The 24722-nt window shown below is 45.1% G+C and overlaps 2 protein-coding genes across 5 annotated transcripts in view; one reads left to right on the top strand and one right to left on the bottom strand.

Moving 5' to 3' along the window:
• rreb1a (ras responsive element binding protein 1a) overlaps positions 1 to 22769 on the bottom strand; it is a 57271-nt gene extending 34502 nt beyond the window's left edge. For 2 of the 4 annotated variants that reach the window (XM_041065620.1, XM_041065618.1), the window contains exon 1: positions 22498 to 22769. Coding sequence is in view for 3 of the 4 variants with exons in the window: in XM_041065618.1 (XP_040921552.1) it covers positions 22498 to 22537 (40 nt within the window). In the remaining variant the exon portion in view is untranslated. Of the gene's footprint in view, positions 1 to 15033; positions 15565 to 20419; positions 20473 to 22497 lie in introns of those variants that run through there. The other 2 variants (XM_041065616.1, XM_041065617.1) reach the window with 2 other exon arrangements.
• LOC121200363 (protein NLRC3-like) overlaps positions 1 to 24722 on the top strand; it is a 567821-nt gene that overhangs the window by 309278 nt on the left and 233821 nt on the right. The gene's annotated exons all lie outside the window — the stretch shown is intronic.

The following is a 24722-nucleotide window of genomic DNA, read 5'->3' as shown; positions in this document are numbered from 1 at the left end:
GCAGATAAAACATGATAAAGAAAAGATCCTATGCATGAAGCTGCATCATGCTGTGAAAAAGGTGCATTTAAAAATAAGTTAAAACAACAACAAAAAATGTTGATGTCCGGTGGAAACAGAGGCTAAGCTGAGCTAAAGATGGGCTGAAGCTCCTCCCAAGAAGGGGGGGACCATCACTGCTGCACAAAGACGATAATCTACTGCTGTTACTGAGGTAAGGGATGGGTGAGGGATGGATGGACCGAGGAGGAGAGAAACATTTGCCAGAAGAAATTCTATGAGAAAGAAAAGGATGAATGTGGGGATGCAACAGGCTGCAAAGCTCAGGGATGTAGGATGGATGTATTCATGGATGAATGGATGAGGAAAAAGAGAGGGGGAAGGACGCAAAGAAAGATTAAGAGCTTAGAGGGTTGGTAAGGCTAATTAGGAGGCAACTAAGGATGAGCAGAGAAGAGAGAAGGAAAGAAAACGTCTACAACCATTTCACCAATTTTATGAATTAAAGCTTTAGTCAAAGCCATAAATTAAACTTGTTTGGCTCCTGTTAGCTCAGGGCTCGTTTAAAATCCTAAAAGTTTAAATAAAATCTGCTTCACCTGCCTCGCCCTGAGCTTGAAATCAGGTTCTGTAGCTGCTGGTGTCAGTATTAAAGGGCTGAGTATTGTTGGAGACAGAGGAGGCGTAAGGTGATACAGGGAGGTGCCACAGCTCCCACCTAAACCAGGGTTTATCACCATGTCCCCGCTCCACCACACAAAGCCCCCGCTAAGCCAGCAGCTAATGAGCTAGCCCCGCTAACTCACTTTAGCACTGTTCTGCCACAGAAACAGCCAGCTGCATTGTTTGTAGCTTTGCAGTGCTAAACGGCTTAAAACTGATAACGAGAGCTGCCAACATTATTAAGACCAAAAGGGTCGAGACTTTATGAATAGTAGAATATAAACATGAGACACATAATTACTGTAAAATGACTGTAGAGTCCTCCTTCGTGCTACAGCTAAATCTTTGCTAATTTTGCTCGCTCATGCTAGCATCCCAACAGGTGATGCCTGTTTTAACTGAAATACCAGCTAGTATTCATTAGAAAAAAAGCCAGTCATAAATAATAGTCAGTAACATTTGATTGCAATAGTAAGGTTCAACATGTTAGTATTAAAAAGCTCAACTAATCATACAGAATAGTTTCAAGACGAATTCTGATTAAAAATCAACAGAACGACTGTGGTAAAGATTTACGGCAGTTAACCCTGACAGTTAACCCTTTAGTTAAGGCAGCGATGACTCGTGCTAACATGTTAAACATCTGCTCCCAAATCAGTACGTGGTGTTTTTCTGGACAAACTCTATCTACCTCACAGCAAATATCGTGATTCTATAATAAAAGATGAGCTAATGTGGATTATACATCACTATTTTACTGCTACCTTCAGTTTGTAGGAAAGTTGTGTTAAAAATAGACTAACCTACTAGTCTATTTTCACCTCTGGACCACGAAAAGATTGTTGGTTACCCTCGTTGACCACATTAACACACTGTCTGTGACAGTGTCTAACCAGGTTTCTAACAAGTCAGGACCTGTAAATGACAACTGAAAAGATAATTTTCCATCACTGGAAGAAAAACACACCCAGTTATTCAGCAATAATGCAGGTAGATAAGTCTAACCTGTAAATAAAAGATGAAACCTGCATGTTCTTTCTCCAAAGTAGCATTTCAACTCGGTCATAAAAGCTTTATGGTCAAACATGCATGTATGCTGTGCTGCACTGTGCAGCCTCTAACTTTGTTTTCTTCAAGATGTCTGCTTCCAAGCCATGAAACATTAACCAGCTGTGGTGTCGATGTGTGCTGGTTAGTGTCTGTTACAGTGTAACTGGGTTAACTGGGACTTAACAGGGGGAATGACGATGCAAAACCTGAGAGCAGTTTGTGGATGAAAAGATGCTTCCAACTGTGAAAGGAGGCCAGCAGCGTCGAGCGGGACTGTAACACACTCTGATGGTAAAAATAACTCGCCAAGCAGGATGAGGAATGTGTGTGTTGAAGAATGCTGCTCTGCTTTTGGCTGACAGGCATGGACAAGTGCAGAGGGCTTGGAGGAGGAGAGGAAACAAGGGGAGGAAACAAGGAGAGGAGTCTCCTAGTGGATGAGGAAGAAAAAGCAGAAAGAGGGAAAGACTCAGGGAGAGGGGAGGTGGGAGGGAAGTAGAAGTTTTAGACAAGTGGAGGGGAAGCAAGAAGGGTTTAGGGAAGGGAACAGTGAGGAGTAGGAGGGAGGAGGTGTTAAGTGAGGAGGATGAACGACCGCAACAGGAGAAACAAGGAGATGAAAAAGCTGGAGGAGAGAGACGAAAACAGGAGAAGAAAGTAGAATGAAAAGAGGAGAAAAGGCAGAAGAGAAGGGTGGATGAGAGGAGGAGGAGGGGAGGAGGAGAGACGGCTTTAAAGCAGGAGCCTGACCGACGCCGCACCAGTAGATATGCTGCCGATATCAGTGAACGGCTGTGACCATTAAACTAACACAAACAAACAGTTAATGCTCAGCAGTCATCATTAACAAAAACCACAAAAACACACGTTTCTTTACAGACACCAGACTTTCAGAAGTTTTCAAATTAAATGACTTTTTTAGAACCTGACCGACCGATAACTGCTACGTCACTGACATTTTGTCAGTACCATCCAGCTGTGTATATACACACACATCTACAAAGATCACGTTACTTGTCTTTTTCAGGTTTGGTGTCTTCCTCCCACCCACACATGCCCAGACCCAGAACACACGAGGCGTGTGAATTTATTAACGTCTTTTTCCTTCTTTGAGGGAAGTGATTTCAGTGCTTTTTAAAACTTTTCAGGACCAGCTGATCTCACACACACACACACACACACACACACACACACACACACACACACACACACACGCACACACACACACACACACCTGTAGGCTGTGTTACGGGAAGCAGGGTGTATCATGAAGCCTGCTGCACCATTTCACAATCCACACTGATACAGCATGGACAGAGCGGGTTGAGCGAGGTTCAAGTGAATGGGGTATAGAGTGAGAGAGAGCGATGATCCAGTGGGCGTGGAGGGAGAGTTCGCTGACTTCAAAAAAAGGAAGTGAGAGGAGAAGAAGGAAAACACAAGAAAGAAGTGAACGTCTTGAATGAGAGAAAAAATCCAGTCAGACCAGACACACCGCTTCACTGTTCATCCTGCACTAAACTCTGCCCTGATTGGCCAGCTGCCCGCCACACTCCGTGTAACCTCAAAGCTGATTGGCTGCCAGGACTGTGGCCCTGGCAAACTGCCCAACTCCTGCCTCAAGGACATCAACACCTCCTCCCCCACCTCCCTGCTCTCTCTCTCTCTCCTGTTCTTTTACTGCTCGCTCGCTCTGTTTCTCCACAGCGTGAGCATCCTTATCAACTGTTCAAACCACACACTGATGAGTCAGTACATGCAGTTACTGGTTAACTTTCTGTTCAAGTCTGATCATGTGTTGAATGACATCTACAAAAGTTCCTCAGATCTTTGTTTAAACAGTCGAACTGAGCAGAACTGAAAATAGACTTTAAAGCCCCTCAGGCCCGAGGAGTCTCTTTAAGATGCTGTGACATGACTTCCTTAATCCTTAACATGTTTTATAACACATGTATGATGCTTTCAGATGTTTCATGGTGCCCCTGAACAGGCTTTAAGATGCTCATCGCACACACAAACAGTCAGAGTAAATTTAAGTGTCATAAGGAAAATGTACTTTAAAGATATTCACTGCAGGAAAGTATCACCAGTGATTTACTGTCTTATGATTAAAGCGTCATTAATGACTAAGCAGCATTTTGGTTGGATGAGGTGGAGCCAAGTCTGAATTCTCTTATTGAGGGCCGATGATTGTTTTTCATTATGGATCAATCTGCTGCTTATTTTTTGGATTAATCGATTGTTTGGTTTGAGAAATTCCTGAGAAGCAAAGTTCAAGTGTCTCATGTTGACGTATAAGGACGTCAAGAGACAGTTCGCGGAGATGTTCCTGAGGAACCTGCGTCCTGCATCCGTGTCTGTTAAAGTGAGACACTCGTGGGCAGACGATGCCTCGGAGTCTGTCAAACAGAAACTGAGCTGCTGGTTCTGCCGTCATGACACAGCAGGGTTAGTTCCTGTATTTGAACACGGGCTGATTCCTCATATGAACATGGGAAAGATGAGAAAAATGAAAAGCCTGCAAAAACTCACATCAGCTGACTTTTTAGGAGCAGTGTGTGTGTGTGTGTGTGTGAGAGAGAGAGAGAGAGAGAGAGAGAGAGAGAGAGAGAGCACAAACAGAGGCTGATTTACTGCCTTCTCTTTTTCCAGCTTTCTTCTGTAATTACAGCCACAGTGGTGGTGGGGGGCGAGGGGGGGTTGGTCAGAATTTGAAGGAGGGGTGGGGGGTGGGGGTCCCTGTCAACATGCTGAGCAGCTGTCTCTCACACACACACAAACACACAAACAGGTGTCAGAGACAGCCAACGACCTCTGCTCTCTCCTCTGTTAGACCTCTATTCATTCACACCATGCTAACAGATGCTAACCTGGACCTGTGTGTGTGTGTCTGCATGTTTGTGTGTGTGTCACTTAAAGCTTTATTCACTTGTGAGTCACCAGATGCTAACCTGCAGCACAGACTTACAACAGTTTTCTTGTCGTTCTGCCAAACACTTGTGCTGCTGCCGTGACTGTGAGACTGTGTCTTCACTGCGAACCTGACCGTCTCTCACACACACACACACACACACACACACACACACACACACTAAGGTTTTCCTGGTCTGGTGCGTTCAGTTCAGCGATTCTCCTGCTGATCAGCTGAGCTCGACGCTGCTCTGCTCGTTCAGAGGCTGCAGATATTTTCACAGAAAAGTTTTCCTTGAAAAATGACTGAAAGTGATTCACAGATAATTAAAATAGTTGTTGGGTCAGCGCTTGACAGCGGACGTGAGGTGCATGATGGGATATGAAGCCATGTTAATGTCATCAGCTCAGCGTGGAGGTTTCAACAGACCCTCCCTCCTTCTCTTCCTCCTCCTCTGAGCTTCTGAGATTCATTTTCATCATTTAAGAAAAATATTTTCCATTGTGGTTGGAAAATTCAGTTTTCTGTTTTTTTGTTAACTCACATTTGTTCACTTAAATGAGTCTGGGCTCTCCATCACTTCAGCCATCCATCCCTCCCTGCAGGAGTCAAACGCTCCTCCTCCTCCTCCCTCCATCCTCCTCCAGCAGTTGTCTCTGTGCTCAACAAGTGACACATTCATCCACTATAAATCCACACACACACACACACACACACACACACACAGCAGCTGGCACACACACTGTCTGCATATCTGCTAACACAACTGGAAGTGTTGTGTGTGCATGTGTGTGTGGGTAAGAAAGTCCACATATTTGCAGGCTGACAGATACTGGTGTGTGTCGGAGAGAAGAAGTGGGAGGGAAAGGCAACTCCACACACACACACACACACACACACACACACACACACACACACACACACACACACACACACAGCTGGCCACATCCATAACACAGTGCGTCCCCTGCTTCAACAGGCTGCTGTTATCCCCCTCTCTTCAGAGGGTGTGTGTTCTGAGATGCTTCAGTTCAACACCAACTGACTACAACTGCTGCCGCTGAGAGTGAGTGTGTGTGTGTGTGTGTCTGTGTGTGTGTGTGTGAGTGTGTGTGTACCAGTCAATCAGAGGGATCTTTCGAAACTGCAACTGAAACAACTCGTCTCTTAATCAAAGAGTCAGACGATCAGTCAGAGGATAATTACATTATGACAGAGATTCAGTGACATTACGCAGAAAAAGATGTTTAGATGTTACCGACAGATTGTTTCAGGTGTGTATGAGATGAACAGTGACTCTCTGATTGGTTATTAGTATGAACACACACACACTGATGCTGTGTAGATTATTATCATGTCGTTGATTTAAGTGATAAAGTCACACACTCACAGTTTGGTGAGTGTGTGTCAGTGTAGTGTGATGTGTGTGTTGCCTTGAGGCCTCAGAGCATGCTCATACATGCCAAAGCCGGTTTGAGCTGTGGACTTATTCCAAACACACACACACACACACACACACACACACACGTCCTGTATTTCAGGTGATGAAAGAGTTGTGAGGGTTTACTTTGCATGTAGAAAGAGATGGAGAGAAAAGAGAGGAGGAGGAGGAGGGATAAGAGGAGTCACACCCAGCTCCTATTGTTGTTGTAACTCCAGCAGGAGGAGGAGGAGGAGGAGGAGGAGGGTGTTCTCTCTCAGACGTCCACATTAAACCATTTAATTTGTCCACATCTTTGTTTCAGAACTTTAAAAAAAAAAGTGTGAAAGTGAAGAAGACGGCCGTCAGTCGTCTCCAAAGCTGTTTCACTTTAACCCTGATAGAAGTGAAACAGCAGAGCTGAGGCTGTGACCACAGCTTCAGTCTGACTGCTGGTTAACAGGACGTGTTTATGGGCTGCCGCTAAATCACCGTTTCATCCGCGTTCATCTGTCTGACAACGGAAAGAGAAAAATCTGTGAATGAGAGAAGGTGCACGGTGAAACATGACGAAGAGCAGGAGGAGACACTGATGTTATCAGCCAGCTGAGCGTCTCGCTCGAGAAGACAGAGACAAACGCCGCTCACCCTTTATCATCTGAATTCATTCATTATTACGGAGCTGCAATGGGGACTCAGTTAATCAAGTTGTTCAACAGATAAATTGGTAAATACTCGGATAGTTGATGATTGATTGATTGATTGATTGATTGATCTCTGGTTTCAGCTTCTTAAATGTGAGTTTTATTCAACAGAAAAGTAAAAATGTTTTGGTCCTGAACTGTGGCTCTGACAAAAGGGAGGAAAGGAGACAAGGGAAGGAGATAGAGAGGAAAGGAGACGAGGGAAGGAGATAAGAGGGAGGAAAGGAGACAAGGGGAGAGGATAGGAGGGAAGGAGGAATGGAAGCCGAAATAAAGTTCTTCTGACTTAAACTGGTCCAAACTGGAAAAAGTTTGTCTCCTCGGCAACAACAGCTGTTTAAATGACTAACACACACACACACACACACACACACACACACACACACACGATGTGGGATGGGAGGGTTGCAGCCAGCAAGGGCTCTGATTGGCTGAACGTCTGGCCTTGTACTTTAGTCTGTATCAGAGAGAGGGAGAGAGAAGGGAGGAGGAGAGGAAGAAAAATGGGAGAGAAAGTTGAGAAGAAAGAAACAATGTGACTGTGGAGGAGGAAAATACAAAAAGAGTCAGAAAAAGAAAGGGAAGGAGAAAGGAGAAAGGAGGGAGAAACAAAGATGGATGAGAGAAAAGAGGAAGATCTGGGAGAAAAGGAAAGGACACAGAGGAAAGATGAAAAAGGAGGAGATGAAGGATAAGACTAAGAGAAAAGATACAGGAGGTAGAAAGATAAAGCAGAAGGAGGAAAGAGAGGAAGAGAAAAGGAAGGAGGGATGAGGAGGAAAGAGAGGAGCCGCATCTCTGAGGCCTCAGCTGAACTGCATCATCTAATTACATCTGAGTTTGACATGAAGGCTGAATTCTTCTGACACAAAGACGACCTTTATTGTGAAAAGAGGGGGAGTTTCTCTCCCTCATCACGTCTTCCCTCCAGTTACCTCTTTATTCCTCCCTGTCGTTTTTTTCCCTCTTTTTCTTTTACACGTAACTTTACACTAAATCTACTGAACAGATAAACAAACACAAAGACACTTCAGTTACAAACAAAACAACACAGAACAATGACTTCATTTAAAACTGGACATATGTTACAGTGTATTACTGCAGTGGTTATACTCAGGACATGCTGCAGCTGCAGCTCGACATCAGCCTTTTTAAAAATTCTATTTCTATAAATTTTTGTTTGTAGACTTTAATCTACTCAGTTATTGTTCGTTACATATCCTCCCTCCCGTCATGACGATGTTCAGCTTCTCACATTTAACACTGATAAATATCTATCACTTCATCTCAGATCACAGAGGCCTCGCACACCGACTCTGCCTGCTCACTTCACTCTTCTTAACTTTAGCTGCGTGTTTTACAGCATCTTTTACACAACGAGAGCAAAGCGTTGCTCAAGATAAGCAGTTAATGTGTTACTGGTGGTGGTGGTGGTGGTGGTGGTGGGGGGGGGGGGGGGGGCGTCTTTGACAAAGTCCAACTCTTCAGGCACCACTGATCTCCTTTATCCTCCATCCTAGGGCCTGACAGAGCTTATCGGTGCTGAAACAACACTGCCGTATCCTTCACTTCCTGTCTGGAGAGGAAGCAGGATACAGAGGGAAAGGGGGGGGGGGGCTCTGCAGGGACTGAGCATTCTTCTGTTTCAACCTAACCGACTCCCCCTCTCCCCCCATCCAGAGGTGAGGAGCATGATAGTTTGTGAACAAAGAGCTCATTAAACAGCTGATCTCCCCTTAAAAAACTTTTATTTTGAAAGGCCACAGAAATAAATAACTCTGATTGGATGATCAGGAAACTGAAAGCTCTGACACGAACGTACTTGGAGGAAGAAATGATGGAGAAAAACAAGGAGGGGGAAGAGATGAGAAGGAAAAGGAACTATTAAATAAAAACACAAAGAAAGAAGAAAAAGAGAAGAAAGAAGAGAGGGAGGAGGAGGAGGAGAGAAGACAGGTACAGAAGGGTGGGATAAGAAAATGAAAGGAGAAATCTGAAGAGGAGGAAGAAAAGGTGGTGAGACCGGACTGAAGGAGAAAAACTACTTCTGGACTTAAAGAGGAGGAGGAGGAGGAATGAACAAAAGAAAAATGGGAGGAAACAAGGAAAGGAGACAGGGAGGAGGACAGGAAACTAGGAAAGAAGAGGAGAAAAGGAGACATGAAGAAGAAAGATTAAGATGCAGACTGAACGACAGAATAATCCATGAAAGGAAGAAAACATCCTGTCTGTGTGTGTGTGTGACTGTGACTGTGTGTGTGTGTGACTGTGTGTGAGTGTGAGTGTGACTGTGTGTGTTACTGTGTGTGTGTGTGACTGTGTGTTTAAGTGTGAGTGTGTTAATGTGTGAGTGCAGGGCGTGGTACTGAGGAGGACCAGGTTTCAGTTGAGTGAAAAGACTCAGAGCCTCTTTGTGTGTCTGCCTCCAGGACAACACACACACACACACACGTGCACACATACACACATATACACACACACACACCTTAAGGTGCACCTTTGTGTTTATTCACAGGTAGGTGTGTGTGTGTGTGTGTCTCTCTCACCACAGTACTTTCCCATGGGAGGGTTTATTATATTTTTGACTAAAAGCTGAATGGAGTTTGGTGGCCACACCTACTACTACTGCCCCCCCCCCCCCCCCCCCCACACACACACACACACACACACACCTAGGTCCCATCCCCCCCACACACATCCCCCATCACCTCCAAACACACACACACACACCCATGCAGTGGTAGTTAGCTCCACAAGTCGATTAATCTGATAATCCATTCTGATAATCAATGCTTGGTTTTAGTCGTGTTTTTAAGAACAAATATTTGATGGATCCAGCTTCTGCTTTTCTTTATCATACAGAGAAAATAATAAGTAACAGAGCTGAAAACAGACAGGATGGACAGACGCAGACAAAGAGGGGACATGAAGTCATCGTGTCCTCATGTATCTCAGTGTTTCTGGACATTTTGTCTGCAGACAAAGGACAGAGACTCTCTCAGCCTTCACACACTGAACTCCACTGACAAAACTCTCCATTTAACATTCAGCTTTTATACAAAATAAAAGACTCTGCGCCTCTGTGAAGATTCTTCTGTCCTCCTGATACACAAATATTTCCTGCAGTTAAGGACGAACTTGGTGCAGAAACAACGGGTCCATTCACAGACGGACACAACTTTAATCTGAATATTCAAAAACATCAAATATCTGCAGCTTCAAACCTCTGAGATGTGAAGGTTTGATTTTTTCCCACCTGACATTTTAGTAATTATTCGGAGCATCTTTTTTACAATTAACATTTCTGTTTGACGTCTTTATAAACTGAAGAGTTCGTTTGTTTCCTGTTAATGAAGCCAGTGAGATGTGGCTGAAAGCTCTGGAACAATCCAGTACGTACAGATCTCATCAGACGCCGCATAAATAAAAATATATTATCATTATTGTTAGTTATTGTCTGATGACAGAACAGGTTCTCTCTCTGTGTGTGTGTGTGTGTGTGTGTGTGAGAGAGAGAGTGTAATCCCTGAAATTGTACAATGGTGTAACTACAGTGTGAGTGTGTGTCATCGCTAAATACAGTGAGAATGATAATTAGACAAGAGCATGTCTGGGAATAGACACACACACACACACACACACACACAGAGGGATGCTCAGCTAAACATGGATGTAAAAAAAAAAAAAGTCTGGGGGCATGTTGGAGCTGTGGTTGCCACGGCAACAAGGTGTGTCCTGTGTTTGCAGAGCAAACAATGGTACCTTTTCAGAGGAGGGAGGGGTGGTGCGTGCGTGCGTGTGTGTGTGTGTGTTTGTGTGTGCGTGTGTGTGCGTGTGTGTCAGATTACAGCCTTGCTAACAGTCAGATTAATGGGGATTATTCAGGCTGGGTCTGTTTGCTCCATTCACATGCTGTTGCTCCGTCAGGCTACTTACACACTGAGCTACAACAACACACACTCAGATCTGCCATTTAACAACAACAGCTACGATTTTACACAATTAGAAATATTTAGAAAAAAAATAAACTGATGGAGAAAATCCTGAAAAAGCAGAAGGAGACATAAAATTTATAGAAGCACTGGCTTCAAAATAACACAACTACTCCCCCAGGAGAGTTTACATGACAACAAGTGTCTGATTTCCGTTCTCTTACCTAAAACACACAGAATGACTGGTGCACTCTGACCTGAGCCTGAGGCCCTCGCAGCTTTCTGTGCATGCGTCGCTATTCAGCCATTAAAAAAAGGCTAAATGAGATTAGACTAAACCTGCAGGGTAGATCCACCACAGTAAAGCAACAGACGAAGCACCCGCACACACGCACACACTACTGAGGTTGTGATTGCGGTTAAAAGTCAATCTACCTGTGTTGATTTAACTGCCATAAAGTGCCCTGTTATTTGCATGCTCTCTCTGCACCACCCCCTTCTCTGCCCCCCACCCCCACCCCCCCCCCAGTCCTGCAGCAGAGCAGCAGCCAGCTGACAAAACTGTTTAGTCAGCAAGAAAGGTGAGTGGGGGAGGAGGGTGAGCGAGCTAGGAACAGACAGAGAAAGACAGAGAGAGAGAGAGAGAGAGAGAGAGAGAGAGACACTGGCAGCCTCCCTTCAGAGCCTCCATCATACTTTAAGAGAGTGTGTGTGTGTGTGTGTGTGTGTGTGTGTGTGTGTGTGTGTGTGTGTGTGTGTGTGTGTGTGTGTGTGTGTGTGTGTATGTGTGTGTGTGTGGGATGAACCACTCTGCAGCTGCAGGAGGGGAGCAGGAAGGTTCCACTGTTCACTGAGCACCAAACATGCGACAAACAACAGAAACACAAACCCAGATCCTGAGCTCAGACTCTGTCACGTTTTTAAACTTCAATATTTATCTGTAACAAACTTTTCTGTCTGATTAAACTTTGAGACTTTCACACATGAAAACGTTTGGACTGACGGTTGTTTTTTCCCCTTTCTGATTTTGCAGGATGAATATTTAACACTGAACTTCTTCGTGAGTCTCAGCTCGAACATCAGTCCTGGATCATTTAAACCTGCGCTTCTAAAAAGCTTTGAAACGTCCAAACTTCACCTGGATGACACAAACCGCCACAGGATGAGGAAAGCGCTGACTGCTTTGCCTCGTCAAAATAAAACTCCTGCTTTCTAAATTCTGCAAAACAGGAACACAGAGGTTTTTGGGTTTCCTGTGAATTTTACTTTGAAAAGGTCAAGCAACAATCAGTTCCCCATTTTGTGTCGCAGCAGTGTTTAGTTTGGAGAATTTAGACTTTAAATAACATGGGATGAAGTGCACAGATAAACTCCATGAGTTTAGTACACTTATTGTGATGTGTTTTATTTTGATAGAACTGCAGGACGTCCTGTGCTGTGGCTGCACTCTGACTCTAAAGCAGCAGCCTGATGGGGTCAGGGTGGAGGTGCCTGAGCTGCTGCTGCAGCTTCTGCTGCTTTAACTAAACTCCTCAGAGCCTCTTCGGGTGAAAGTGAAGGTGTGTTGGAGCTGGACGGATGGACAGATGGACAAACGGATGGAGGGATGGACAGACAGTGGAGGAATGAAGCAGAAATGTCTCCGAGTCGAATGTGGGACAGACCTGTTGTGTGGGATGCCAGCAGAGTCTGAGTGTGTGTGTGGGTGTGGTGAGACTGTCTTGCTGATAAGCAGCTTGTGGAGCTAACTACCACTGCATGGGAGTGTGTGTGTGTGTGTGTGTGTGTGATGGCTGACTGACACACACACACACACACACACACACACACACACACACACACACACACACACACACACACACACTATACACACTCACAGCCACCTTCACCCTGTTTGCAGCAAATAAAGCCGTATTTACTGTGAGTCCAAAGTCCGAGCAGCTCGGCTGTGAAAGAATGTCACAACGGATGGAGGGAGGGAGGAGGAGGGAGGAGGAGGGAGGAGGAAACAGAGGGTATATCTTAGAAGAGAGGGGGAGGAGCTGAGGAGATGAAAGGCAGGAGGAGGAGGATGCTCACACAAGCTTATCTCACAGTTCATTTATGATTTTATGTTTAAGACCAAACTGCTGCTGGTTTCATTTAAAGGAACAGTTCAACATTTGTGGGAAATTTGCTAATTGACTCTCTGATGCAGAGTCAGGTGAAAAGACTGACGCCATTCTCATGTCTCCACGTTAAATATCACGCTACAGGTGGCAGCTGATTGGCTGTGAGATCAAACTCAGTCCAACCTGAACACACTCGACACTTTCTGAAGATGTTGTTCTGTCTGATGTCCATCTAAGACAAATGTCCATAGAGCCGGTCAGACATCAGAGAACCGCCTGTTTCCTCAGCGACTCAGCAGCAGCTGCCTGTACAGACACCAGCACACTGCAAACAGCAGCTGCTCGCAGCCAATTCAGCAACTTTAAATATGGACAGTTTGACAAACTGTAAAGAAAGACACAGTTCACAGCTAACTCACCGGCATCAACCAGTGGAGACAGCTAAAGGCATCAGCTAGCTTTCTGTAGCATTCCTAGATTCTCTCCTTCGACTGAAAGAGGATAAACTGGGCTGGAAATGTGTGAGTCTACAGCGAGTTAAACGTCCTGCCATGTTACATGAAATGAAACAGCACATGAGCTTTTTTATTTACCACCATGAATAAGATTTTACATGCAGGACTTTTCCTTGTAACAGAGTATTTTTGCATTGTATCACTACTTAAGTAAAGCATCTGAGGGAGGATGAGGAGAAAGACAGGGAGGAGGAGGAGGAGGAGGATGGAGGATGGAGGGGTTAACGGGAAGTGAAGCAGCCTCTCATCAGGAGAGCAGAGGAGGAGATGGAGGAAGTGGAGGAACAATAGCTGCTCTCTCTCTTCAGTGTGTCGCTGGTCCATGTGAAGCCTTTATTATCAGACACAGAGTTACATAAGTGTCAGAGATGTTGTTCATCCTCTGCTGCCGAGCTTCCAGGAAAATTTCAACAACTCACAAACACACACACACAAACACACACACAAACAAGAAAACACCACGGTCCATATTTGTGGAGGGAAAAGCATGAAGAGAGGAGAGCAGGAAGACGCTGAACATGAGAAGGAAAAGTTTCCAGGTAGAAATACGTTGAGACAAAAAGTCCCAATAATAATAATAATAATTATAATAATAAATAAATAAACATCTGCGCTCCAAAAATCAGCCAAACTCCACGACAACTGTCTGTGAACGCACAACACAAAGAAAAGCCTCATTCTGTCACTTAAAGACAAACAGAAAGAAACAGGAGCTCATCAGCTCCAAACCAGCCCAGATCTGTAAACACACCTGTGCAACAGACTCACAACAGTAACACAACAGAACCACAACAGAACCACGGTGAAGTTTCTGCTGCTCAGACACACTCAGCCTCTCTGCCTTTCATCTTCTGTTTGGAAAAAGCCTAAATTAAACTTTCAGCTTGAATCACATCAGAACGTCGTTTTACAGACAGAAGCAGTAAAGGACCAGTTGAGAACCGAGGGCAGATTAATGCACTGAAGTGACCAACCTGTGATTTATTACAAACTAAACAACAAACATCATCAGTCCTGTTGATGTGAAGCAGCAGAGACGTGAAGCTGCGAGACCACTGGAATATTTACTCACTCTAACTATAGCATATTCACTGCTATATAAAGACGGTGGTCTGTGTGTGTCTGTGTGTGTGTGTGTGTGCACGCATGTGTGCACGCCAATATACCCAAGCCGCCTCCAGTCTAAATATAAACCCAGTGACGAGACCAGAAGTCAGTGCTGGTGGGTTCAGAGAGTGCGTGTCTGTGTGTGTGTGTGTTGATACCAATCCCACAGAAATACATGGGAGGAGGCCCATCAGACGACACGCAAAACTCTGTGTGTGTGTTCGTCCTACTTTAGTGCCATTCATCCCACGTCTCACGTTACACTCGTCCTCTCCTCGTCTCTCCGTCAGGACTCAGCCTTCAGTTTTCAGCTCTCACACTAATCGATCGGTTTATTGGTTATCAGACGTCAGAGAAACGATCCTCGGCTGCTGGGCAGATGAACTTTCTTCTGATCGCTGCCGCTCTGACTCAGAGGACGCGACAAAAACATAAAACATCCACTGAACAGTGACAGCGTGAGGATTCTGTTTCTACTGTTTCCCATTAATGATCAATAGGACTGATACGGAAAATAATCTTCAGATTTATCAGTCACACTCCTGCCTGTCCTCCTGTCTGTCCCCCTGTCAGTCCTATCTGCTGTCTCCTCCAGGACGTCTGATCCACCTGTGACTCACCTCCACACCTTCAGACAGGACGAGCATCTCCCTGACTCACGGACAACTCCCGAAACAGCGTGGAATATTTACGACACAGCTTCCTGTGAACTCAGCAGCTTCAGCCGTTGGACAGTGTCCATCAGTGAGGACGGGAGGCGAGGGGAAGGGCAGGGCACTGATTCACAGTGAAGCATCAGTTTAATCAGCTTCATTTTAGTTTTTACATTTTGGATCAAACTCAGAATGATTTGGTGTTTCTCATCAGGACTGAAGAGTCCACCTGTGGAGGGGACTTTATCTGCCTCACCACAGAAACAGGGTTACACGCGACGGGACGCCGACACATTAAGGTCACGTTCTATGAAAACCGGCCCAGAACGTGAGACATTTGTGAATTTAAAATGGAATTAAAAAGAAAAACGTGTGTTGGATTGAAGGAAAAGTTAAAGGAAAAGCATGTGAGATGAGTTCTGTCCTTTCAGTGAGTCTACGGATCAAACGTGGATGTTCAGGTCTCTGCAGAGAGGAAGGGGGGAAGGTGATGAGCCATTTGGTCCAGACAGAGGTGTAACAGTCTGACACCCACCCATCCCCCACCCTTCATCCTCCTCCTCCTCCTCCACACCTCTCTGTCTCACAGGCGTCGCCCAGATCAGAAACAATGAGCTGCACCTCGGCCTGATGAAGACCGAGGGGCTGAAACTGGTTCTGAACCTCCTCCGCTCCTCCGCTCCTCCTTCTGCCTAAAACTGCTTCTGTCTCTTTTCTCTGGCCTCATGAGTGAGTTTCATGGCTGCAGCTAACAAATATTTCCCTCACTGTTCTTCTGCCGGTTGTTCTCCTGATTAACTGGAACAGTTTCCCAGAGACTAAAGTGACCGTCCAAAAGCCACAGATTCAGCTCGGCACAACAGAGCTTCAGCTCTCAGGTTTTAATGCACACAAAGTCAGATTTTAATTCTTAAAAGTCATGTTTTAAAACTGAAATCCTGCCTGATGTTCCACGAGCGTCGCCTCAACACTCAGAGTCGTGTTTTAAAGTCGTTCTGACATGTTTTACAGTGATGGAAGGGTCTGTTTGATGCTCAGCTTGCTGCGTCCTGTTTGTCAAAGTCCTGAGTAAACAGGAAAGTTTGGTCGTTCTTTTTTTAATGATGCCAACAAGTAAAGTTGTAGAACATTAACAGATTACAAGTCATGTTCCTGAAGTCAACTTTCACCCCAGGCACCCTGTTTACCCCCCCTCCCCCCTCCCTCCCCCCCCGGCTCCTCCTCCTCCTGTCAGTCGGGGGTTGGAACATAATCTTATCTAAAAAAGGCGGGTCTATAAATAGAGGCCGGGTACAGAAAGACAGAGGGACACCAGCAGACAGAGACAGGGACACTAACTCTCTGCTGTTGTTCATGTGTGTTTTGTTGTTGCCTAAAACCTTCGTCAGGACGTCACCGATGCACAATCACGCTGACATGTCGTCTGTCATGCTGCGCGTGGTAATCCGAGGTCGCGTCACGCTGCTGCAGCTCGCGCTCTGATTGGCTCTGACGTATTCATGAGACCGGGCCTAGAAAGAAGTGTGAGGCCCAGGAGCAGCGACCTGCTCGCCACACACGTGTCCCTTTCACGCTTTGTTTGCTTCTCACAGGGTTTGATGGGAAAAGTGAAAATTCACAACACGAACATGATCCTTTACTGACAGAGACAGAGCAAGTCAGAGGTGACGTCTGTGAACGTCTCACTGTCTCTGAAAACACATGAAAGGCCAGAGACGAAGAGAAGCAGCTCGTCTTCACCTCCTCACAAAGACAAGGGTCGTCAAGCGTCTGCTGACTTTACTATAAGAGCTCGTCATGTGACTGAAACTGTGGAAATCAATGGAAAGGTGTGTGTGTGTGTGTGTGTGAGTGTGTGTGTGTGTGTGTGTGAGTGTGTGAGTGTGTGTGTGTGTGTGTGTGAGTGTGTGTGTGTGTTAAACGGAGGTTAATGCGTCTCAGAGGGACAACAAGAGCTTTTAATTAGCTGCTTCACTTCAGTCCCTGTGGACACAAATGTCCCACTGAGACTCCCCATTAACTCACACTCATTCATTCATTCACTCTGTTTACACACACACACACACACACATTACTCCACATGACTGCCCTGTTATTATCACAGAATCAGTTAATACACCAGAGAAAATGAAGTCGTTTGGACGTTAAATACTTTAAAAAATTATATTCATGAATTTACTTTTGTCTTTGTTATGTGAAAATTAATTTCCAGTATTTCACAGACCCGGGGCAAATTCACTGTATGAATTAATTTTTATTTGTTCAAATTTTTATTTATTAGAATTATATACATTTTTTATGTTTATTCTTATTGTATAATATATATTTTACTGTGCATAAATTACATTTCAATTTTTATTTTACTTAATTCTTTTTTTAAATAATCTTAAAATGGACAAATAATTCAAATTAATAAAAAATAATTTAAATAAACATAAATATAACATTCTCTAAAAATGACCCAGCAGCTGAGTCCATTTTTCTTTTTCTTTTTTTATTATCTGATCAATTAAATTTTGTATTTTTTGTATTTTTCAAAAACCAAAAATTATTTCCTCTAAAACTAAAACCAAACTAAAAAGTATTAAACAATTAAATATTCATTATGAATAAAACCCGACAGGAGAGTCACCGATCATCGATGCCAGTAATCAATAAATGAATCGTGAGCCTCTCTGAGCTCCATCGATGTTTGTGTTTCTGTAAATGAGCTGAAGAGACGACAACTTTTAAACCGACAATCACTGAATCAACAACAAGCATCGCTGCTTCATGCTGCGTCCTGCCTTTACATGACTGACTGCAGGCTGTGTGTGTGTGTGTGTGTGTGTGTGTGTGTGTGTGTGTGTGTGTGTGTGTATGTGTATGTGTATGTGTGTGTGTGTATGTGTGTGTGTGTGTGTGTGTGTGAGATTTCATTTCCCACAAAAAGCACTCACAATGGAGGATGCCCCGCGACACAAGACACTCTTTGTGTGTTAGTGGGTCTTCCAGTGTGTGTGTGTGTGAGTGTGTGTGTGTGTGTGTGTGTGTGTGTGTGTGAGTGTGTGTGCGTGTGTGTGAGTGCAGGACACATCATCGACTACATCATCAGCCGTCAGCATTTTAAAATGTCCACCACCACAGAAGAAGAAGGAGGAGGAGGAGGAGGAGAGGAGCTTTGACAGAAACACAAACAGCTGCTTTACACACTAAACTGAAACGTGATGTTTTCTGTCACATCATGACGAACTTTAATCAGCTGTCACTGATCCTGAGCGTGTCGGTAAAACCGGAGTTTCTCAGCACAGCATCCGCCCGCAGAGACTCTCACACTGTCTCAGCAGCTGGTTCAGCTCAGGGACAGATCCTCGTCTGGTTTAACACAGAAAACGTTCAACCTGTTTATTCACATTTAACCTGAAGCACTAACTGTCCTGACTTTAACCACAGACGGGACTGAACTTTGCTCGCCCGCCACCCACGCCGACGCCTCCCCGAGACTCTGATGCAGGTCACACGTGTAGTGGAGCTGCAACAATCAGTCAATGGACAGAAAATTCATCTGCAGCTGTTAATAATTAAAAACTCAGGGTGGATCTGATGCTTCTCTTTCTCTCATACATCAAAATAAAGTGAACATCTGCAGGTTTTTAACTGCTGCTCAAACATCTGACCTTTGACCTCTGATGTCTCCTCACTGGCATTTTCACTGTCTTCTGACCCTCTATGCAAATAATTAATGAGCCACTTCCTGTGGTGAACAAAGTGCTGCAGATAAATTATCTGATTAATAAACTTTTTCTGTCCCCATCAAACTTTCAAACATTTAAGCAGCTATCAACTCCACTGCTGCTTCAGTTCCTTCTGACATATAAAAGTAATTCCTGGGAGACAGGACTCATACATGTTTAAAACATCTTCCCCACAAAGACGGCAACTCAGAGAACACACACACACACGCACACGCACACACACACTGCCAGCATGCATCTCCATTTGAAAACGCCGCCCCTGAGTCGGAGCAGGGAAAGAGTGGAAGGACGAGTTAAAGTTTCCCCCTCAGCAAGAAGCGCCTGTCGGAGAGAGAGAGAGAGATCTGCGCCTGTCGCCGAGGGCCCAGCTCGGCCTCAGTGTTGAATTTCGTAATGGAATGCTAACTGCTCATCCGGATCTCTCCTCCTCCTCCTCCTCTGTCGGGAGGAGGAGGAGAGGAGGACCAAAGACAGCGGGAGTATTTGCTTTTTCATCTTAGAAAAGTCTCCACTTCACCTGAAAAGGCCTTCAAACGCAACAAAAGCACCACAATGCGTGAAAAAGGCAGAGAACTACAAACACACTGCATGTCCATGTTTGTATGATGTAACAGAGAAAGATGCTTTTCAGCTGGATACAGTCAGTCTGTGCAAAACACATGAAACCACACAAAACACCACAAAATACAACTATAATAACAGAAAGCACAGGAGGTAGAACCTTAAACAACCATAAACTACTGCTGAGCTGCACAGGTACACTACACGTGATGTGAGCACACCAGAGCAGCTGGCAACGGAGGAAAGTACAATAAAGTCAAAATAAAGTCAGTGGAGTAAACTCAGAGTAGAGTCAGAATAAATTCACTGCAGGATGCTACGAACGCGGCATCTGAGCTTTAACGTTCGCAGAAACACTTTAAATCCCCACGTACGGATTCTGGTGTGCTCAGAGGCTTCACTGTGTTAATGTCACAGCACAACAATAAGCCTAAGCACTGCCACACAGCACGATAAACATGCTGTAAGTTCACGTTTAATAACACACATGTCCTACATACGGATACTACAGGCATTCAAATACCTTAAAGTTGGATAAAGTTCCTATAAACTCATTAATGATTATTACAAAGAGTAAAAACCGTCATTAAAGGAAGCTGAATTTACTTTAAACTCTCCTTTAACTGTTGTATATGCACTTCAAACCCCCACATACAGACTCTGTGCAGGTTAGAGATAAACTCACTGCTGACAGAAAGCGCTTTAAACCCCCGCTCATACTCATCACTGATCACATCACAGAGTAAAACCTGGAGCGTGTTAAATTCAACGTTACGATCCACATTTAACTACAGCAAACACGATTTAAATCTCCGCAGATGGAAACTACAGCATCACCAGGTTCCACAGAGTTAGACTGAGTTCATAGAAACTCACGGCCGATGACTGCAGATCGACTAAAATCCCAATTATTCACAAAATTAAGTGGATTTTCTTGGTAAAAGTCGAGCTGAAGTTCCACCGCAGGGAGGTGGAGAGAGGTGGAGAGAGGTAGAGAGAGAGAGGTAGAGAGAGAGAGAGAGAGAGAGAGAGAAAATCCCTAGCAACCATTATCTCACCAGTTCAGCCCTGAGACGGAGGAGAAGCCCCATCAACTCATCTCTTCTCCCGGCGACTCAGACGCCCGGCCCCGGCCATCAATCATTGACCCGGGCCGCAGATAACAGAGTCCCTCTGACACAGTGAAGCCACATTATTAGATTTAACCGCCGCGGCCAGCATCCTCCGCCGTGTACCACGGAAAAAAAGCAGCCGACGGCGGGGCTAACGGCTACGTTAGCCGCTAAAAAGTTGACAAAGTCGACGGTTTGGGGTCGGAGAGGGTTTAAAGTGTGAGAATAACCCGCGAGTTAACGTTTAAAATGGAAGTTAAAGCTGCGGATGATGTCGAAAGACAGAAAAGAGAGACCAAGGAGAAAAGGAGGGGAGGGGAGGGGGGGGATGCAACAGGCGTCACGTCGATGCTGCTGCTGCGCGTAACCGGAGACGGTGGAAAAGTCTCCGAAACACGGCGAAAAGTCGCCGAACGGCAACAGAAACTCGCGCGCGTCGAGCAACGCGGCGATGAAAGCCGCCTCGTCGCCGCGTCGATGCGGTTTATAAATGAACAGGAGTCGGTTTCTTGTTAAATATGTCTGGGCAAGGTCACGGCAGCAGCGTCGAGCTAGCCGCGGTTAGCCGGAGCGCGACCGGAAACGCGGTGCTTCTCCCTTCAAAATAAAACTTACATTCGGAGACGGCGTTACGAAATTTATCTTATTTTAGACACTTGTTTTTTATAGATACGTGTTAACACGTACGTGGAGAAATAAACTAATAATATACTAGGAAAACGAAATGTCAAAGATAACAGCAAACTGAAATACACTGGGTTTTCATTTAACGACTGTTTGAAGAAAGCAAGGCATCTGTTTATGTCAGCAGTAAAGAATTGTAATATAAAAGTTTATATTATTAAATTCTTATTATAAAACGTTTTAACATTTTATAGAGAAAACAGGAAATGATGTCAGATTAATCCATAATGAAAATAACGTTTAGTTTCATCCCTAATTATCCATAGGAGTGCAGCTATGAATTCTATTAATCACCTATTAATCTGAATTATCTTGTCCATTAATCAAGTTTTCATTTTGTCTAGAAAATGTAAGAAACAGTGAAGGTGATGTTTGATCCACAAAAACATTCAGTTTTCTATCATGTTTGACCAAAGAAGCAAACTATCACACCTGAAGAACCAGAAACAGCATTTAAAAGTGACTTCAACAGTTATTAAACTAATTTTCTGTTTTTTATCTGTCAGTTGGTTAATTGATTGATCAGCTAATTGAGGACTGTCCTTGTTGGATAAACCTATAATAAGTTAATGAGGATTTAACAGCTGTGTACAGATGCAGTGATGGCAACCACGAGTCAAAACATCTCACAAAACCCAAACTCTGTATGAAGCAGCATCAGTTCATTCTCTACACCCGTTCTCTGTTTTCTGAGCATCTGAACCGTCAGAGAGAATCTGAGTCAGTTTAACAGCAAACACATTTAACCTGAGCTCACGTTTCACCCTGCTCCCCGCGTCAACAGGTGGTTTTATTTTGAAAGTCTGCACAGGAAGAAGCGGTGCTGGTTGCCGTTAACTTGCCGGTGGTGTCTGGTAGCTTTACACATGGCCACTAACAGCGAGGCTCCGACCAAAGTGCACCCGAGATATGGATGCTCGACTCCGGCGGCGAGCAGACTTTGAACCCCCTACTGCCACCCTCCCCGCGGGGCAAAACCACCAAACAACTGCCCGAAACGTACACACGGGCGACAAAGTTGCACCAAAAGTCGAAAAAACAAGTTGTTTGTGATAATTAGCTGAAGTAGGGTGAATGAGGAAGAGACTTGAGGCTGAATTCCACCGCTTGGATGCGCATCAAACTAGGAAGCAACACGGAGAGGAGAGAAAAAACTATTATCCCTCCCCGACCGAGTCCACATCTCAGCTTAAACTTTACTTTTACTGCCACAACAAGTCCAAACTGCCCCCTGGGCCACCCCCGAACCGACACACAACTCACACACCGATTAAAGCGAGCGCACAGAGCCAGAAAAGCACCAAAATACAACGATGGAGAGGGAGAAAAGGCAGACTTACGCTTGACTTTGTTGGGGTTGGGCTGCTTGCGCCGAGACATCGTGGCGAGGATGATGATGGTGGTGGTGGTGGTGGGGGCGATGATGATGATGATGATGAACGGCGGTGATGGTGGATGATAAAGGGGGATAAAGAAAAAAAGAAGGGAGAGAGAGGCTGCAAACTCGCTCCGGAGAGGAGAGGAATCAAAATGGCGTTTCCGAAGGGATGTGCAAACTTGGACAAACTTTACTCCGGCTTCTCCTCCTCCCTCCTCCTCCTCCCCTCCCTCCTCCACCGCCTCCTCCTCCTCTGCGCTGCTTCCCTTCCTCCCTTCTCTCTCCTCTCCCGGAGGAAAGAAAGAAAAGAAACTCGAGGGAAAGAATCGTCGAGAGGACAGCGTTAGTTCTTGGAGTTGTTTTATTTTAATTCCTCCTCGGACTCTGCTCCGTCCCCCTCGCTCGCTCTCTCTCTCTCTCTCGGCGTGTCTCGGTGTCTCTCTCCCTCTAAACCTGATAAGTAAAGCTCATCACGTGTTGTCTCTCCAGTCTCCAAGGGGACGTGGCCACCAAGCATCTCTCGCTTTACGCACACGGAGATGGACGTTGGTGCATTATTTCTCCCGGTAACGACCCGTTAACACACCAGCAGCTGCGATGGAGGAAGAAATAATCCCATTTTAAAGTCCAGAGCAAGAAAAGTTCCACAAAGCGCCATTATTTTAGCACTTTAATCTTAGTTTTGTTTTTTTCCGTTTTGCGCAACAAAACTGCGCATTAGAGCTGAAACTGCGTAAATATGCAACTTTAAAGTAACTTTAACCCTAAAATATCAACTTAAACTTTATTTATCCGCAACTTTAACTTCACTCCATCACTGCTCTGCTCGAAAAGTCTCTCTCGTTCCTTTCTGCTGGTTTGTGTTTGGACTGAAACACGCTCCAAACCTTCGATTCATCAGCTGCACGAAGTTTAAAAGGTAAAAAAGAAACCATTTGCGCTGCGGGCTTCCCCACTCAGCCACACTGCACACTCTACAGGCAGCTGCCTCACTTATCGCGAGGTTTGAGGGAAAGAGGGCGCGGTGGAAGAGGCAGATATCGCGGGCTTTGGAGAGAAGAGGGATGCCAACCGTCAGCCTTTCAGATGGTGGGGGGGGGGGGGGGGGGGGCGGCTACTGTTCCTGTGAGGAGGTGTCGGTGAAGTAATGAGCTCACTTTGAAGCTAGTACCGGATTATTTGTCCCTAATAAAGAGGCAATAAATCAGAAAACCACGGAAAAGGTTTTAAAGAGGACGCGAGTCTGAAAACCAAAACACATCTGAGAGTCAACAACAACAACAACAAAAACCCACATGTAAGAATAAATGTATCAGATCAGTGAGTCTCTGTGTCTCAACATGTAGGAAAACACATGCATCCACATCTACCTGTAAATAAAACCACTTCACTCAACAGGTTGTTATAGAAAATGATTCGTTAAGTTCTTTAGAGGAAGTTAAACCTGCTAAACAGTGAAGTAAAAAGTAAAATCTTAAAAACTAAACTTTTACAGGAGGCGGAGTCAACCACCCTTCACCCTGAAGTGAAACGTGAAGTAAGAAAGTCAAAGATGCTTAAAAACTCCAGGACTTGCTGTGAATAACTTGCCACTTGTTGATCTGCAGCTGTGCAGCAGTGATGAGGATGTGGTGTGTGTGTGTGTGTGTGTGTGTGTGTGTGTGTGTGTGTGTGTGTTCGGGTTATAAATAACAGAAGCAGCAGCAGCAGCTCTGTGTCCGTGCTCTCTGCTCTCAGCTCGGACTAAACTCCTCTCACTGAAGCTGGAAACTAAATTTAAACCCTCTCTGACTTTCATTGTTAAATTTAGTGTGAGCGGCTCGACTCCTCGCTCGCTGCCTGTCGAGTTCCTCTCCCACATTCCTGCCAGCCCTCCATCTCCAGATACAGACCCCTCCTCCCCATCCTCCTCCTCCTCCCCCTCCTCCTCCCATCATCCCCTGCTGGAGAGAGGAGCACACAGGCATCTCTCCTCCCATCACACCCCTCCCCCTCCTCCTCCTCCTCCCCTGCAGGCGGCTGCAGCAGAGCAGGAAGAGTCTCTCCGTCTGTCTCGGGCTGGTTCAGCCTGTTGCTGATGAAGGAGGGAGGGGGCCTGATGGGAGGATTTGGGTGTTACCAGCAGTTTGGTTTGTGGGTAAATAACTCCAAAAAGTTTTGTTGAGGAGGCTCCTTTGTCTGGTACGC

Source organism: Toxotes jaculatrix, chromosome 20, assembly GCF_017976425.1.
Source record: "Toxotes jaculatrix isolate fToxJac2 chromosome 20, fToxJac2.pri, whole genome shotgun sequence".
Classification (NCBI taxonomy): domain Eukaryota; kingdom Metazoa; phylum Chordata; class Actinopteri; family Toxotidae; genus Toxotes; species Toxotes jaculatrix.
Note: the sequence above shows the minus strand (reverse complement) of the source record. Positions and strands in the feature narration are given on the sequence as shown.